This window comes from Lepisosteus oculatus, chromosome 17 (genome assembly GCF_040954835.1).
Source record: "Lepisosteus oculatus isolate fLepOcu1 chromosome 17, fLepOcu1.hap2, whole genome shotgun sequence".
NCBI lineage: Eukaryota > Metazoa > Chordata > Actinopteri > Semionotiformes > Lepisosteidae > Lepisosteus > Lepisosteus oculatus.
This window is the reverse complement of record NC_090712.1, coordinates 9,901,680-9,919,309: the sequence shown is the minus strand read 5'-3', so window position 1 is coordinate 9,919,309 and position 17,630 is coordinate 9,901,680. Positions and strand designations below refer to the sequence as shown.

The following is a 17,630-nucleotide window of genomic DNA, read 5'->3' as shown; positions in this document are numbered from 1 at the left end:
ACGTTCCATGTCTTACTTTGTCTTTAACTCAATCACATGATATAGACAAGTTATCTTTTGAAAATTCTGCCCGAGTTGCACCTTTCCTCAAGCTGTCTGCCTACTTTCAGTTTGGAGAAAGATTTAGAGTTTCCTGTCCAGCACACAAAGAGAGAAACATGTCTCAAGACCTTACTGTATAAGCGATTCAAAGATTTTGGCTTCCTGTCAATACTCACAGATATGGAAAGGCCAAGCTAAAACAGTTTTCCACCAATTATCAACAGAATGGAACTTATGTTTATGTAGTTCAAGCCTATAACTATATACATGCTCACCTACCTTTTAAAAAGTTGCTAAAAAACAAAACTGAAAAATACCCATAGTAAGATTTCAAAGGGATCTTTACTTAATCCAGCAAACATAATATTTTGTTACTTTTGTTCTTCCAGCTATTTAACCAATCATAAAGGACATTAGTATGTATTTTAAATGAAATTGGAAATACATATAGAGTACGATGTAACAAAAAGTCAAGAGCCCTTCAAAATGGGTAGAATATAACATCTGTAGTACAGGGTTTCGGGTCTAGCTTCTTGTTGAGGCAAAGTGTGAAGTGCTATTCATATGTGTCTTCATCTTCTATCGCTGGAGGCCAGTCTACATCCACAGACTGAAAAAAAAAACACTTATTAATGTCAATCTAGATTTGTATGGTGTTAAGTTTTTACTACCAGCAAATTACACTGGCAAAACATTCCTCTTTTTTTCTGAACTTTTTTTATTGATGTATTATATGAACCTCATGTCATTATGTTCAACACAAAGATCAGTGTTTTTAAAGAAACAACCATTTATTATGTATATATATACCACATTTTCAATGAATATTTTCTTCTTCATAGACTGCAGCCTTTTTTTCCTTGCTGGTTGGAAATACGAGCCCACAGAATACACTAAATTATAATTGGTGCTTTACAATTGTACACATCTTAGTACACAACAAATAAGAAATAGAAAAAATCACAAAACTTAAACAGCTAAATGATAGTAAAATTACATTATGCATTATACAATTTTAGAGAGAAAGTAAGTCTTAAAGCAAGTGTTTAAAATATCAATAGTTGCATAATCTCTAATGGACATGGTGCTGAGCTGGAGATAACTCTCAAATGTGTGGCTTTCATATAAGCAGGTCTTCAAGTAAGAAGACCTACTTGTTCAAATGAACAATAACCTCAGTAACGTCTTAAAATGATCTGGAGATAGACCATTTACTGCTTTATTGATCAGCTGGAGAAACTTACCAAAGTCCACTCCAAATTTGACTGTCAGGAAGCTGAGCATACTGCAGGTTTTGTACTACTACCGCAGTACTATCTTCAAGCAAGTATCAATATTTTAAATTCAGAAAGGCAGAGCAAGGGTCCTAAGCAAGTAAAACTGGACTGGTGGAAGAAAGACATCTTTGTGACCTTAACAGTATGCACATAAAATGGTAACACAGGAACATATGTAACAATGAACTTGGAGAAAACAACACACTCTGTTCAGAGGGTAATCTATTCTCACCTCAACATCTAGCTCAAGGATATCCGTCACAGTTTTCATCAGGTTGCAGAGGTTCGGTTTTGTTCGGCCAAAATCCCCATGGACAAACTCTTTGATGTAGCTTAATGCATGTTAAAGAGCAATTGACTTTTTTCTGTATATTATCAATACAAGCTTGATACAAGTACAAAATGAACAGTCCTTCACATTTTCCGAAATCTAAAATAAGATTGAAAAAAGTCTTCTTACCCAGTTAAACTACTGCTTTATCATTTGGACAATCAATAGAAAAATATTCACTGGAAAATTACATTCCACCAAATGGACCCCACAACTTCTTTGACAGTTTCCATTATCTATCTCTGCTTGCACACAAGCCATTGAATGTCGAAGGTTAATTCTATGGCCAAACGTGAGAAACTGCCAGCAGTGTGTAGCAGGATACGTCCCTGCCTGTGTCCTCAGGTGAAGCTGAAAGTGGTGCTCGTCCAGAAACTGGGCCTTCATGGTGTGAATGACACGCTGTCTCACAGCCAGGGGCCGCCGGTGTAGGACTCTGAGGGGAGTCTTCTGGTTTACTCTTAACTCCTGCAGGCAACATCACAAGGGCTCTAATACAACAACCTTCTCGGAGCATGCTCTTGTTGTTTTATTTTTTGCTATAGTACTTTTCAACAACATTATCGTTCTTTGTCAAATACCTTCAGCCTCTTCCAGTTTACTGTTTGTTATAGTCCAATATCTCTACTACCATTACTGTATTGTTAGTGTAATTTCAGCAATGACATTTGTCTGTAATGTGATTTAATAACCCCCTTTAAAAGACAGTCAAATGAACTCTGAACTTAGACTCTGGGGGTTTAGAAAATCTGCAGCCTGAAGTTATTCCCATAGTCGCACAAAGGAAAGTGTTCGTCAACAGAGGGTCATGAAAGGCTGAGAGCAGTAGTACACAGTTTCTGGACAGGGCCGAATCAAAAGCTAAAGAGAAACTCTACTGCAGACTCTAACAACTTTCCATAGTTGTAGTCAAGTGTTACACATTTCCGATTTCATAATGATTTTCATTTAATGCCTAAATGTTCTTGCAGTGCTTTCGAGTCGTATTATTTATTTCGAATTGAAAAGTTATCAACCCTGTCAAACAATGTTTACAGAAAAGATAATAAACACAATATACACATGGATTGAACAGTGATCTTCCTTTAAGGACTAGCAACAGTGATTGTAGAATCCACACTGCATAGTTGCATATAAAAAGGCTACCTTACCTTAATGTCATTAATGAATTCTATATCATGTTCCTGAATAGGTCTCTCAGTCCATATTAAAGCACGGTATGATTTAGTTTTCTCCTCCTCTCCTTCTTTCATATGACCCACTGCATCTCTGAAACAGAAAGAGACATCCGAGCCTTGCCTTCAGCACTAGTTTTGATAGCTTGATAACTTCACTGGTAACTGCCTCCATTTGACTGAACTCACAGATATGTACTACAATCACAAACAATCAAAAGAATCAAGCAGAAAGATATTACACTTGAAGGAAAAGGGGAAAACACCTACCTTGTTACAATCTGTAAGTCCCGTACTTTTATTTTTTCAGAAGAAGAATTATTGATTGTCTGTGAAAAATAAAAGGCAGCACTCAATCAAATGCACATTATTTTTTTCTTGGAGAGATGTCTGAACATAGCACAGTACCTCCTGAAGCTTCTTGATCTCATCTTTCGTGAACACTGCTCTGTGAGGATTAAGTAATTCAACTGCAAAGGGCCTTCCTGAAGATGAAAGAATACACAGCAAATTTAAAAATAGCATCATGCACGGGCCCCTGCCTCTGATATAAATAACAGGCCTCGGTTTCCTGAGAAGAAGGCCTCATAGTGGTATAGACAGCAAGAGAAATATCTCTTTCATCATGATGGAACAACACAATTACAAAACTACCCAAGGTCTAAACTTCTAGATTATTACTATTATTACCATTTACAGTTGAGCTACTCAACTTGCAACACCGTAAATTCACACCATTGCAGTTTTCTTTAACCATGTCTTTAATTATTTAAATGATAATATATAACAACTAGAAAGCGGTCTATATTAAATTACTGCAATGGATCAGATTGGATGGGCTTCAGGTTGAGCAGGTCTGGCAAATATTATAAGATTAAAGTGTAAGTAAAGTAACTGAGTGCTTTCCCTGGCAATGCTTCATGGGTTTGATCAGCACAGAAAAGAGGACAAACTGCAGAAACCACAGTAAAGATACTTAACTATATCAGTTCTGCAATTTAATCAGCAGAACTTGAGAGTAAACTTATAGTAGAGCAAAGAGAAAATAATGTATGAAATTGAAGGGCATAATCTTCCAAAGTCTTTTATTTTCTTTAAATCACCTCCTGAAGTGATAGCACCATTTGTAAATGATCCCAGTTTATCACTGTGATCTTTGCAGAGGCATTGGAAAACTGAGCATAGTTTGCATTTCAGTGATGTGTGAGTGTCCACAGCAGAATAAGCATAAATTAGCAGGAGTCATGCAGCTCTCAATGAGATCACTGAACCTTCACATGTGCTTGGCAAGCCACACAGGTCGGTACCGGAGACACATTACTAGCGAATAATGCATTGTGAGCATGTTAAATGTCATAATAATGCTATACTCTCAAATCCTGTGTGGGTTAACAGTGTCTTACACAACTTACACCTTCCAGATTTTTAAGTTATAAATCTCAAACTCTTCTGACCATGGTGTGCTTTACCTTCTCATCTAGTGGCTAACTGCTCTCAAATCATTTTTCAAGGGTAATCTCAACCCATCCCCAGACTTTTAATCTTATGAACAAAAAATGGGACAGAGAACTAGACAGTTTGTGTGGTAGGCCTGAGATGTTTGTGGCTTGACGAAAGCTTTTCTGTTCTTCTAAAGAATGCCAGCCGACCCATTTTAAACTCGCTTATGGAATCTTTTAAAACTCAGACAGTTCCATGAGGGCACTGCTTCAGATATTCTCTGTCACAGATGCGCTCAGTGAATAACCCACATTCACACAGGTTTTGGGAATGCCCTGTGGCACACCACTGGTATCACTTTTCCCAGATTCCCACATCACGGTCAGCATTCACATAACATCTTTTGCTGGCATAAGGCAGCCAAAACATCTCCTTTACAACTTTGGGCGCAGAGCCCCCTTAAATCTCTTATTATTGCATTCATTGGTAGATATTATTCTTCGGGAGAGCAGTACGGCCAAGTGAAACTGATCTGCTCCAAGACCTTTGTCAGCCAAGACAGAGGGACGATTTCGTTTATTTTTAAATTAAATAGTTCCTACCCTTATGTTTTCTCTTTCTTCATTTTAGATTTTCTCAACTTTTTTTCCGTCTTTTAGTTTTGTTTTATAACTGTTTATACATTAAATTAGACTATAGCAATGAGAATCGCATACAAATACTGTTGACAAAAAACTGCACTGCATTTCACATCAGGGTGATGGTTGTGTCACTAATTCTTCAACAAGTATCAAAAGGCAGTTCTAAATGGTTATCTAATGAGAAACGAATTACCCTTCCCCAAGGTGCGAACATCAACATCCTCCCTTCCTGAAGATGAAAAATTAAACCCTGGCAGAGAAAAAATAATATTTAAACTGACACAGTTATAATCTTCATAAATATCAGCAAGAGGAAAAAATACAACATTTAAATATATATTTCATACCGTTTAAGATGGCATTCTAAACATATGTATCTAACATGCCCATTTCACGTTTGTTAACACTTGGCAAAACTTTTTTTTATTACTTTAGAGATTCAAAAAAGGACAAATTACAAACGTCAGACGACCAAGTAAAAAAGAAAATATCATTAAATCATCCCTAACTTCAGTTTAGATATTGAGTGTTATGCACGTGTTAAATTTTTAAATTTGCATATATCGAGTCAAATACAGAGCCACTGTCCTGTACAGCACAGCTCTCTGGCAGATTAAAATGAGCATCCGTGTCATTTATAAAACAGAACTGTTTTAGCTATCGGCACAAATGTTACATAGCATGCTCATTAACATCTTTACATGGGCCTGCCAGAGCACGGAATTGGATTTCATTAAATATATCACTATATTTAAAGAGCAAGTTGGGTCAGAGGTATTTTGGGTAATAAAGACATTCTCCCACCACTAACTTTTCCCCATTCTCTAATATTCACAGAAGACAAAAAGTGATGAGGGTCAGTGGTGAAGACTACACAATCCATGACTCAATTTATTCGGAAACTGCGACTCGGAAGGTTAAAAAACAGCACAGGCAAGCACAGGTCATCTTAAAGGAACACGGAACCGACGGAATATTATTTCTTATTTTTTTAAACAACCCATTTTTTAAACGTTTGCACTAAATGCACTTAGTTGAGAAAAGGCAGACTCTGGAATGCAGCCGAAGCGGGAAGCAGACACGGCTAAAAACGGGAGGTTGTAAAACGCTTGGCGGCTGCGGTATTCACGACACGTGCTCACCGTCAGCCCTGAAGGTGGCCAGGAGATGGTCTGAGATGAGTTCCTCCACAGAGGACTCCATCTTCCTTTCTCCATCGATCACCCAGGGAGTCTGCGGGAGTGTCCGGGAATACTTGTTGTATCTGCCTGTTGAGCACCATGAAAACACATCAGGCTAAGTACGGATACCGATTCCCAGTGTTAAAACAAAGGATGAAATAAGGTCATTAAACCCTTCTGTCCTAGCCTAACAAAAAGCAAATAAATGTAACTTTTTAAACATAGCCTTACAATAAATCCTTCCTGCTTAGATTTGTTCAGCAACATAGCTCAATCTTGTATTCTGACACTCGAGCCTAAATAAGAGATCTTATATATGGCCTGAAAGCAAAGGAAAAATAAAACTGTTAGAAACTTTCACCCATCTCTGGACGTTTTTAGTAAAAAGCATTAAAAGATTTAATGAAGATTCAGTGAAGCACATTTCAGCTTATAGTCAGAGACTCTGCTGCCTACTTCCCTAAATAAAGCCTCTCTGTACATTTAAAGCTAAAGCCAGAAAGAACGATGTTATTTTAATTAATATAAGTATATATATAAAATGCATATAAGTTAGGGTAATGCAAAGCATCTAAAGAGAAATGCCACAGGAGTAAGCCACATCATTTTCATTACATCCAAGTATAACAGAGCTGTAATACAAGGTACTGTATATGTCGACTGCAGACAAGCAATCTGGGTTTCACTTTGAGAAAATGGAAAAAAAAGGAAGACAAAGCTGTTCCCTTTTTGTAAAGTGAAATTGTAGAATTCTTTCATAACATTTTGGAAACAAATACCTATTCCTAGTCCTAAAATACTATCCACAGATTGATAAAGCTCACCATCTTCTGGTGTTCTTCTGTTAAAAGGAGCAGCTTAAAAATCAGATAAAATTCATTTTATGTTTATAGTTTCTTCTAAACAAGGAAAACAGGCAGTCATTTATTTTTATGGACTTCTTCAGCATCCCATTTAGGCAAAAAAATACTTTATCAGGTCTCTCCACAGAAACTGCATTAGTGTACTAGAGTACAGTAAATTGGAACCACAACCTTTACACCTGTGAATCCTGAGTAAGAATTAAAGACAGTAATCTGAGAAGAGTGGAATGGCTGAGTAAGTGAACTGCATTCAATGCCAACTAGGTGTCTTCTAATCTGAGATGAGCTTGTAACAGAATTATGACATTAAGTGAAGATACAAGGGTAGCTGAAGTTATTAGCGTGTAAGTGCACATACAGTAGAGCCTGAAAGGGGTACTGAGAAGTCGATAACAAAACAAATACATTGGCAGTTTGGAAAAAAATGACACATTTCAAATTAAGCACAAAATTGTGAACTTTGTGAAAGTGCTGTAAGTCCCCATGTTGCCGCAAACCCCTGGTCTCGCCATGGGCAAGAGCAAGTGTTTCCACGAACTGCAATGTGAAACAGCCCTTCCTGCTCACTAGTCACTGTAATAACTCATGTAATGTGATGTACGAGCAAAGAAGTCCAGGTTGTGCAGCAGATGTTACACCCCAGAAATGTTTTAACGTGATCTACATGCAGAGTTAACAAGTAAGTCGTAATTTGTTGGCAAAACCGCCTCTAAATCGAGAGCTATATTTCTTTTAGATTAAAAGAGATGTATTCAGAAGCCTGCTTGTTTACAATATAATAGGGCCGCTTCACCTCACCGGAGGTTTTGTTGCCTCGTTCTGTATGTTACAGAAAAAGGTGCTGCGTATACTTGGAAATTTAATCTATTTGGTGATGTAAACTGGAGGTTTTACAAGTTACAGGTACATTTGACTTTTATTGTGGTTCGAAATGCACTCATCAATTCTGATTCTTTTTAACCCCGAAACATAAAAATACTGTTGCAAATTTAAAGCAAATTTAAAACAATGTACCAGCAATAAAGACAGGGGAATGAAGACACTGGATATCCTGGGCAACACATTTTGTAACCGGGGGGCATGGAGGACAGGGAAACTGTCTGGACACAAAGACAACAGAACATTCAATTTGAAAACAAAATTTTCAATTCTGTTAAAATAAGAGCACATGTAAACATCCATCTTATTTCTTATCCCATCAGATAATCTCTGTTCATTTCACAAAAGCTCACACAACAGCAATAATCAGATTTTAGAAAAAACGCCCAGCTAAATTGCATACTTTCATTTATTTAATATATAGACGGTCAGTTAAGTATGTCCATGACTATTTTAATCCTACATAACTCCTCTAATCGTCCATGTAAGTATATATACCTTAGATTTAAATAGCTAAAATAGGTCTGCAAGAATGTTAGAAAATGCATTATACAAACCGTGAATAATTTACAAATTATAGATACACTGTAAAAATAAGGTATTTTTTAAAAAGCTTGTTCACATACAGCTGCTTTCATATTCGGACAGAGTTAAATCTGAATCTCTTAGCCCAGGTGGAATATACGGTTCTCTAAATTTTAAAATATTTCAGAAATATTTCCCCCCACTTCTGCGACAGGGTTTGTGATCTACAAACCTTTTTTTTAATACAGTGCTTTTGATTTTAGGCCACTCCCTGAGACTATTCCTCTGCAGCTTATTTCTGAACAGAGGGGGGCAATACTGAGAAACAACACGGTAAGATTTAAAACCAATTTACTTGCGGAAATCCGCGTCTTTTATCTTCTCCAAAGCCTTTATCACCGCCATTCTTGTGAAAACAGACTGCAAAGACAAACAAACAGGCAAAAACAAGCATGTTCTTAGAAGCACACAAATCATGAGAAGAAGGATGTGGCCTACATTATATTACATCATTTCATCTAAATGCATTCCTCTGCAGCAGGTTTTTTTTAAACTGAAAGTTAAAGGAAATCGAATTGTAGCTTGTTTACTTTAAGTGGGTTTGTCATCAAGGTTACAGGCTAGGTTTCAGTTTTCTCCAGTATGAGCTGCCTCCACATAATACAATGCTTACTGAAGAATGAACTAAATCCAGAAACTATTTGTTTACAAAAATATAAATTACAAATGTCGCTGATCTTATGGAACCAGTAAAATTCTGATAGCTATGCAAAAGAAAAGCAGAAACAGGTGACAACATATTATTACTAATATACTTATTATTATTCCTCATAAGCCACCACCATTACTTATGCTGACTGACATGAAAGAAAATATTTTTAAATGTTAAGTGCAAAGTGTAATTTAAATTATTGGATTTAGTTTTAGAAGTAGAATTTCCAGACAGATACCTTTATACAATATGTGCCACAGACCTGGTATATTTTTTTCAGGTCCTAAGAAGAAATATTTTCTTGTAAACATGTAACTTCCTGTCTGTAACCATTAGACCACACGGCAGCTAACAGCTACATCACAGCTAACATGATGAAAAAATAACAGGCACATATATGGTTTTATCTGGTATGTACCTTTTGAGAATTCCTTTGTAAAAAGGTAACTGAAAAACAACAATGAACAGGAAGGCACGCACCAACTGCTGTATTAAAAAGACATGTCTTAAAAGCTTTTTTACACAGTACTGGAATAATGCAAATGTCCACACAATTGCTACACTAATTTAATATTTGGTTGTTATTTTTCTTACTCCCTTTTCTGACTATCATGAGAAAGTGTGTCTGCTTATTAGAACCTTGTCAGGGGATGATCATCCCAGCTACTGAGTTTCAGATTTCGTGTGATGCTGAATGAACAGAACTATCATGACAAGAGACATGTCAAGGCAACAGAGGAGGGTGGCTGTCCTGCAACACTTTCCAGACCGGCATTTAGCTATAATTTTACACATTGACATAAAAATGCAGCACATACATAACACTGTGACATAAGAAGAATAAAGGGATAAATAAAACTAAACTAGAGAAGCTTTTTTCTGAATAATGGTACAGTGATAGCCCTCTCATAGAAAGGAGTGTAATTTATAGCTGGAAGTTGATTGTGCGATACATTAAATAAACTCCTTCATATGTAATCTGTCTTCAAGCATGTCACTGTTACTACATTCATGTAATAATGTTTTTTGTTGGGGTTTTATTCTGGTAAGGTCTTTCCAACAAATCACTACAGCGATTTTCTTTCATATGAATATATCTGTATGGAAAACATGCAAAACAAAACATTGAAATGAATATTGTGAAATGATGCATTTTTCCTTTTAACATTCTAAATAAAATTTAAAACTAGTAGCAAAGTTTTTTTTTTATGGAAAAATATATTTAAAGTCCAGTGGAGCATTTGTATTTATTACTAAAAGAACAACCCTCTGTGAACTCAAACTAAAGATAAAATGGCTTTTGAATGCAGTGTTTCAAATGACAGAAAAACACAGGAAACGTTTGTACTTTTGGTTGCAAAAGCACTGCATTTTATACTCTTATGTGCCCAACCCCTCTTCCAAAAATACAAATCAATCTCTCAAAAAACGTTTTTTGTCCAGCACAGTGTATCCCTTACTTGTTTGTTCTTTGCTGGTTTGAAGCAGTCGGAGCACGCAGCAGCACTAGGAAAACAAGAGGTGAATTAAAATTATGGTTTAAAATGAATAATATGTAAGTATTACAGTTACATAATCTTAAAAATCGTTTTAAAGCAATGCTGATATATTTCACCCTATTTAAATCTTTAAAATATGAAAAAGAGATCATTCAATCAAGATATTATTCAGATAACAATAACTGCTGAGTTTTGTCACAAATGAGTCTGCACTGGAGAAAGGTGACCCTACCAACAAACTCCTCTTAAACAAATTAATAGTTATATTGAAAGATACTGTATAAAAAGTCTTCACTGTCATTAAGTGGCACTATATCATCTTATTTTCTTATTTCTCATTTGAAATTTCCAGTGTTGAGAATAATTTCACAAGTACATAAATGATTTAAATCAAACAATTAAAGTCCTGAAGGCTTGGCAACACAATTTGTACCCTGTTTTTTTGCCCTGAATACATACAGGAAATGGCAGTCCCCATCAGTCTCAGGGTGTATAAAGGCTATGCTCACTTCAAAGGAGCTCTGAGGAAGAAAACATCACAGCTACAATTAGATCAACAAGACACAATACAACAGGGGTATACATATGTTCCCATTTGTGGAATATATATACAGTACCCATTAGTATTACTGTATATATATATATTCCATACATACATATCATATATCTATATTATTTTAACTTATTTATACTAATAATATTTTAAATTTAAATTGAATTTATATAGTGCCTTTCATCTCAAAGGATCTCTTTCCATGTAGGAGTGAACCTACTTCATCAACCAATACACAAGTGCCAATATAAAACAGATCAGATTAAATTTATTAATATGCAATAAATAGAAGAGAGGATCAATTAAATGAAGGGGAAATACGTGAGAAGCCAGATAAAGCAAACCTAACGTTGTAATTTAGCCAGGACATCAGTGTAAACGCTCCGACTCTCGAGCAGTGCCCTGGGATCTAACCAAACAGTCAGGACTTCAATTTCATGTAGAACCCGAATGGCAGCACTTCCCATGGCACAGTTCAATGGAGTTACATCATCGAACACTGAATCTTGGAGCTCACGTGTACTGCACATTTAGGTCACATCAGCAGAATATTCCCTCCTATTTCTGCTCACGCTCCGCCCAAAGCAACACAAAATTCTTGTACTTAAGCCAGTAGTGTCATTGCAGCAGACACGCCCTACAGTTTCAAGGAAACCACTCCTCCTGTGAGCACCATAATGAAGGGAAATGATGCACATGCCTTGCCGTTGACAGGTACTCCAAGCTCTTGAGAGATTAAAGGGTGGATTAGCCACTTGTAGGCCTCCTTGATCTGGATTACGTCATCCTTTCCCAGACAAAGTCCCTTCAGCCTGTTCAGGAAAGACATCAAGGTCTCAAATGGCTGTGCTCGCCAACCAACCACCAAGAAGCAATTACATACTGAGAGGAAGCTGAAATGGTATTATTAAATTTCATTTTGTCAGGCCCCACGAATACATTTTTCCCCAAAAGACAGAATATGGCTTTTCTTTAAACAAAGAAATTAAAAAAGCGTATAATGCGCAATTAATTTTTTTTTACAAATAAATCATTGAAAATGGAGTACCACACCATGTAACGTAGACTTTTCTAGTAAAGCAAAAAGGAAGATACAAAGATATCATTGCATACAGTTGGTAAAGGGAGAGTGCCAATTAACTGTGAATCTGGTTAAGAGACCTTAAATGAGGATGATCCATAACTTCTTGGAATTGGAATACAGCCTAAACAATTGGTTCAAAGTAAAATCCCAAAACTTAGAAGCTAAAAAGTACAGCAACATTTTAAGTAACAGTAGGTTAATCTTTGATCAAGCATGTGGTGTGTGGCACAGTGCCAGGTTTCTGTTCCTAATAGAAAGCAGTGAGTTCTAAAAAAAATAGAAAACACAGGCAGTAATGATAAATGCTGAAAAAGAAAAAGCAGTAACGCAATTACCTACCCCACTTCCTTCTTTACTAGCAGCCATACAGAATGCTGGTAAGAGCAAGGCACACCCCAGAGATGAAAAACAAAGACGCAAGAACAGTTTTAGAAGCACATTGTGAGGTGAGCCAGGTGTTTTTTTCCCTGTCTGTAGTATTGCAACAATACAGAAGCCAGTGCATCATTGACGACACTACCTCGTGTAATTAGAGGAGCACAGTATAACAAAATTGTCCAAGGTGTGCTCCTAAATTTGAGAAAACAAAACATAAAATCAAAGACTGTCAGGATTAATAGCTTGTAAGCCCATATTTTTCTTGTAAAGTGCTAGATCATTGCCCAATTATTAGCAAGGTTCATATGAACTTAAGAGATTTGTCACAACATTACATTTCTGGATCTGAATTTAAGAAAGCAGCTCAACTTGATTTTTCTGCTATTTAAGTCTGATATTTAATTCCGATTTAAAGTTGTGCACATAAGTATATTTTTTGCGGGAGGTGGCTTTCCCAGATTTGTTTTTTCAGCGATAATGAATTTGTTTTTAACAGATGACTGCTAGCACTTCTAACAAGCAAGCTTTGCTCCAAAACATGAGCAAAAAATCTAGGTCTTAGATTCTAGGTCCTAAGACTCAAGCCCACTGCACTCTTTCTCCTTCCTTGCAAACACTCGGTTCAGCAACCGTTCCAGTAACTTCAAATTTCACAAGTGAACTCTTCAGATAAAAGAACACGCAAGAAAGGACCATTGGTGCCTCTTAGATCTAGATCTAGATCATAAACACTACATCCACAAGGAAGTAAAACTGCAAAACTATGTGTGATGCTCAGCATGAAATCAGTGGGCGGCGGCGGCCTGTGTAGGCAGCCCATATGAAATGAAAGGTCACCAATATAAGAAAAGACCTGAGGGATAGTCTGGACCTACATCTGGATCACCCACACATCAAGATCATGTACCAGCTTTCAACTTCATCATGACACAAATAAAAGATGTGCAGGCGTTGGTAAACTGTATTACCCAAACCTATAGCTCTGCAATCCTCGTTTCACTTCTCCATTTTGTAAAACAACAGGAAGCATGAACATATGTTCAAATATTAGTTCAATAACTCATTCTAAAAAGGGGAGTTTAGTGCATTAGAGTGAAAATCTACTAGTGACCAAGATAACCCATGCAGTCATTTAGTGCTCTCTAAAAGAACTGATTGCCTTTTCATAAGATCACAATACAGCCACATAGGAATGTGGTTTCAATGGTCATCCAAAGGGCTATATTCATAATATACACATTACTGGAAAGTGAAATGAATGTGAGCACTGTCATGGTTTCTCTTTAAATAGATTCCACAGCTAACCTCACACCTTCTTAAAGAGTTGTGCATTAAGAAAACAAGATTGTAATTTCCCAGTTGCATCCAGAGCTTCCTCCATTCTGGAATATATGTCTCAACAGCCAAGATGTTCCCATGACTAAACCACCTCTGCCTGTAACATGATTCAGGAGAAGGAGTGGTTGATTTTTATGCAATCAGCCCAAGAGGCACGTTGGCAAGTTTTTCAGCGTGCTTGCTTGGTAACTTCAAGTAATCCATATATAGTCCAAGAAAAACCTAAAATGGCTTTTTGGCATATAAAGCTTTGTATGTTCCTCTTGTACTTCTGGATGTTTAAGTAATGTTAACCTCCTCTGTGATCATAGCCATTTATTTTGTCATATTTCCTTTTGTTCATTTTTATCTTTTAGTTACTTCATTATTTTGCTCACTTTTTTCCACTTAAGAGAAAGATCCTTTATTGTGTTTTTAATAAAATAAGACAACACTTTTCTAATAATAAACCACTTAAATTCTTAAAATGACATAATGGTAGTTCTCATGTTTTATAATGAACAAAGATATTTTGAAATGATTTTGTTTATTTTAACATGAATGAAGATAGACCTTTTCACCACACACTTCAAATGGAATAGAAAACAAAACAAGTGTTATCACATTTTCCACTGTTTCCAAGTTCCACCACACAACAGAAAAAAAAGCACACTAAGACTTCAAGAACCTGACTGCTCTCTACTGGAGAACCTTGAAACTGAACAAGAAAAGGTAATCTGGATAATATACTGTACTGATACACATTTAATATGGAAATAAAAACAAAGCTGAATCTGTAACATCATACATTCATGTAATGTCCACAAAATCCCGTCTTTGCCCTACACTTTTCCACAATCAATCAAGTTAATATCCCAACAGAGCTGCGATGGCCTCATTCTCTTTTTGTTTGCAAAGAGTTCTTTTTGAGAATGAACATATTAGACTACATATTCTACCAGTTGACTTGTGATCAACTGGTAGAGATCCCACCTACAGAAAAACAGCATACCAGAAAAGAGATACGTTTCCTTCACAAACCACTATATGTGCCTATTACACATGAGATCAAAGAATCAGGGTATAACAACTCTACCACGTACCACGGCCTGGCCATTCAGTAGATATAAACCTCATACACCTCATGCACATACAGGCAAACATCACTTCTACCCTAGGAATGCATCCCCATAAAACCACCAACACAAAACCCCCTAATACAACTTTTATGCCAAAATGGCAGGACTGGCCATCTACATACAGCACATATAACACAGACTGTAAAACCTCCAAGTATGATTTTTATCTGTCATTAGATTCTTGAACGTAGTTATAGCTTGGACATTGCACAGGCCTTGAGATGCATGAAAATGATCACTCTCTCAGATTGGAGAATGACTAGACAAAGCAGCACAGACAGACAGGACTCACCTCTCTCACGGAGAGCTGGGGTGGAAGAGACACTGACACAACTAGACTGTTGAACTGGTAGCCAGCGGAATCCACTGCCCGGGACATCTATCAGTAGCAATAATGTGAGGGAGGGGTCAACAAAAAAGCATCAAAATACAGGAGCCTACTGAACACCTTTCTTCACTACCAGTTTCGGCTTTTTCACTTTACATTTCACTGTATTCACGATGATTTTAAATTGTCAGCACGTATTTTAGCTTACAAATACAGAACAGTGATTTTTTAAATGCTGTTCTACATCATTTCATTTTTCTCTTTAAAGTCTATTAACCTTGTGATGTTCTTTTATCAGGGGAAAGTGAAGCAGTGCGTCCATCTCAAGTGCATAACAGGAAACTGCAGAGCAGTGTAAGCAATATGATTACAACTTTTTGATTTGTTTCTTATTATCATGGACTTGCTTTATTAAAGAAATATAAGCTTCGCACAACAGGCTTTGTCACAACTTTTCCAAACACTTCTGTTCTTTGTCATTTTACAAAGATTCAGTAAGAAGAATGTAGGATATATCTGAGCTTACTTTTTGGGCAAACTCTTTGTCACAGAAGTCCTGAAGCACTCCCAAACACACCACACAAACGTTTTGCTCATTTTTCTGGGTGTCAAAGCTGTCCCCAGGCAGGGGTATAACAGTTCCCTTTTCACCAGCTACACTGATCTCTGCTCCCTCCAGCTTAATTCTTTTACAAGGGGGGTCCTCCTCTTCTTCTGCTGCAGCAGTAGGGTTACTACTTTCATCTGGTTTGGCAAAACGGTGCAGTTCATCCTCCAGAATCTGCAGGGAATAAATAAGAAGTCTTTATGCCACTAGACACAGCTGCACCTTGAAGAAAAAGCACTTGGATCTAGATCAGGCATTTCCATTTTGACAACAAGGATTATTTTAGACTAAAATAATCAAAAAATGCTAATTAAATTTAAATTAAAATGCCAAAAAAATGTTCTTGCAAAGTTAAGATATGGTAGATTGAACTGAATAAAACTGAGAAGATCAAGAGTGTAACTATAAAAAAGAGCAACAGCAATACCTGATATGGCTGTCTGTAGGCAGACTGCAGACCCACACAACAGAATCGAAGCACACAACGTGGGCAACAGCCTGCTTTCAGCAGAGTCTGTACAATTGTCCTGTCCTTCTCCTTAAGGGGCAACATAGCTCTGACTGTAAACACAAGGAAGAATGGAAAATGCAGTCGATTTCAGAGTAAAACAGACCAGGTAATGCTTTTCTTACCATCACAGCATCACATAGTCCAAACATATCAGGAGATCTACTGATCTTGAATTGAAAAGTTACGGTTTCATCATCCTATCACATATTTCCTATCTTAATTACAACTGGGTTATACCTGGAGGTACCTTAGCTAACAATATCTAGACTAGTCCGTTTTATTTGGACGTTCTGCGTATGATTAAAATCTCTCCACCTTTGTCGTGTCATTCTGACATGTACTGTAAACACGTTCTTCCACCTATTACCAGTTGACTTTACCTGACTTAAAAATTATTAAATATTTTGTCAGTCCTGCTTATTCTCGGTTCAGTACCTGTCCACGGCTTTGTCTATGACTGGGTTTACAGAGGACAGCCAGTACATCAGCACATGATGTAAGCAACCGTAAACAGAATTCTTAGCGGACGAAACAGGACATTATTCACCTAAGCATATCCACATCACGCATCTTTACCAACAATTATATTTTTCTTAATGTATACAAATAATACATCAATCTGGCTTACAAAATAATGATATAGCAAGGTTTATCACTTTTTATCACTTTTAATTTGATTTATACATTGACCATTGCAATGACTGCAATGTCTCAGTAAGTTTAACTCGGCTTAGTTTTTTTTTTTGGTCCTGTTCGTACAATAAAGTTAATGGTCGCCAAGTTGATGTTGGACAGCAAACAGGATGTCCTAATGTAGCGTGATTACCCAACGTGCTGCTGCTATTGCACTCCTACTATTTCAAAGAAACATTAATTTCTGTAGATAAAAGAAAGCACACATGAATATTACAACAAAACAGAACAGCCTCAATAATTAAAACTTCCTATATGCATTCAATTGAGGTTGCACGAAAACAAAGCACATTCCGTACGTACGTGCTTTCTACACATCCCCGAGCTCTTCCACGTCCCCTGCGTCAGTAGGCACGATTAATTGTTCTCCGAACAGTAGATCTACAGCATGAGCACTCGCTTTAGATGCCAACCTGGTGTAGATTTAAGGCAAAAAAATTACAAAAGTAAATATA

At 36.8% G+C, this 17,630-nt stretch overlaps 1 protein-coding gene across 4 annotated transcripts; it reads right to left on the bottom strand.

Moving 5' to 3' along the window:
• Positions 1–365: 365 nt before the first annotated feature.
• On the bottom strand, positions 366–17,587 carry pus10 (pseudouridine synthase 10). 4 transcript variants are annotated; one of them, XM_006638749.3, is made up of 18 exons: positions 17,479–17,587; positions 16,399–16,532; positions 15,891–16,145; positions 15,329–15,415; positions 12,542–12,576; positions 11,819–11,930; positions 11,025–11,086; positions 10,527–10,572; positions 8,710–8,774; positions 7,965–8,050; positions 6,049–6,174; positions 5,100–5,156; positions 3,234–3,310; positions 3,096–3,154; positions 2,802–2,919; positions 1,976–2,118; positions 1,552–1,651; positions 366–652 (listed from the first exon to the last, which is right to left on the bottom strand). In XM_006638749.3, the coding sequence occupies exons 2-18, from the start codon at positions 16,522–16,524 to the stop codon at positions 599–601; spliced, it is 1,608 nt and encodes a 535-aa protein (XP_006638812.2). In that variant the 5' UTR covers positions 16,525–16,532; positions 17,479–17,587; the 3' UTR covers positions 366–598. The 4 variants fall into 4 exon arrangements, with proteins under 4 accessions (XP_006638812.2, XP_015218341.2, XP_069036051.1 ...); XM_015362855.2 differs by lacking the exon at positions 17,479–17,587 and adding an exon at positions 17,309–17,467; XM_069179950.1 differs by lacking the exon at positions 17,479–17,587 and adding an exon at positions 17,242–17,263.
• Between the last annotated feature and the right edge of the window lie 43 nt (positions 17,588–17,630).

Excerpts from the sequence above, each read along its gene's own strand:
- pus10 (XM_006638749.3), bottom strand. The coding sequence starts at position 16,524 with ATGTTGCCCCTTAAGGAGAAGGACAGGACAATTGTACAGACTCTGCTG. Across the intron at positions 15,416-15,890 it reads ACAAAGAGTTTGCCCAAAAA|ATGTCCCGGGCAGTGGATTC; the intron begins GTAAGCTCAGAT and ends TGCTACTGATAG. Across the intron at positions 8,775-10,526 it reads AACCAGCAAAGAACAAACAA|TCTGTTTTCACAAGAATGGC; the intron begins GTAAGGGATACA and ends TTGTCTTTGCAG.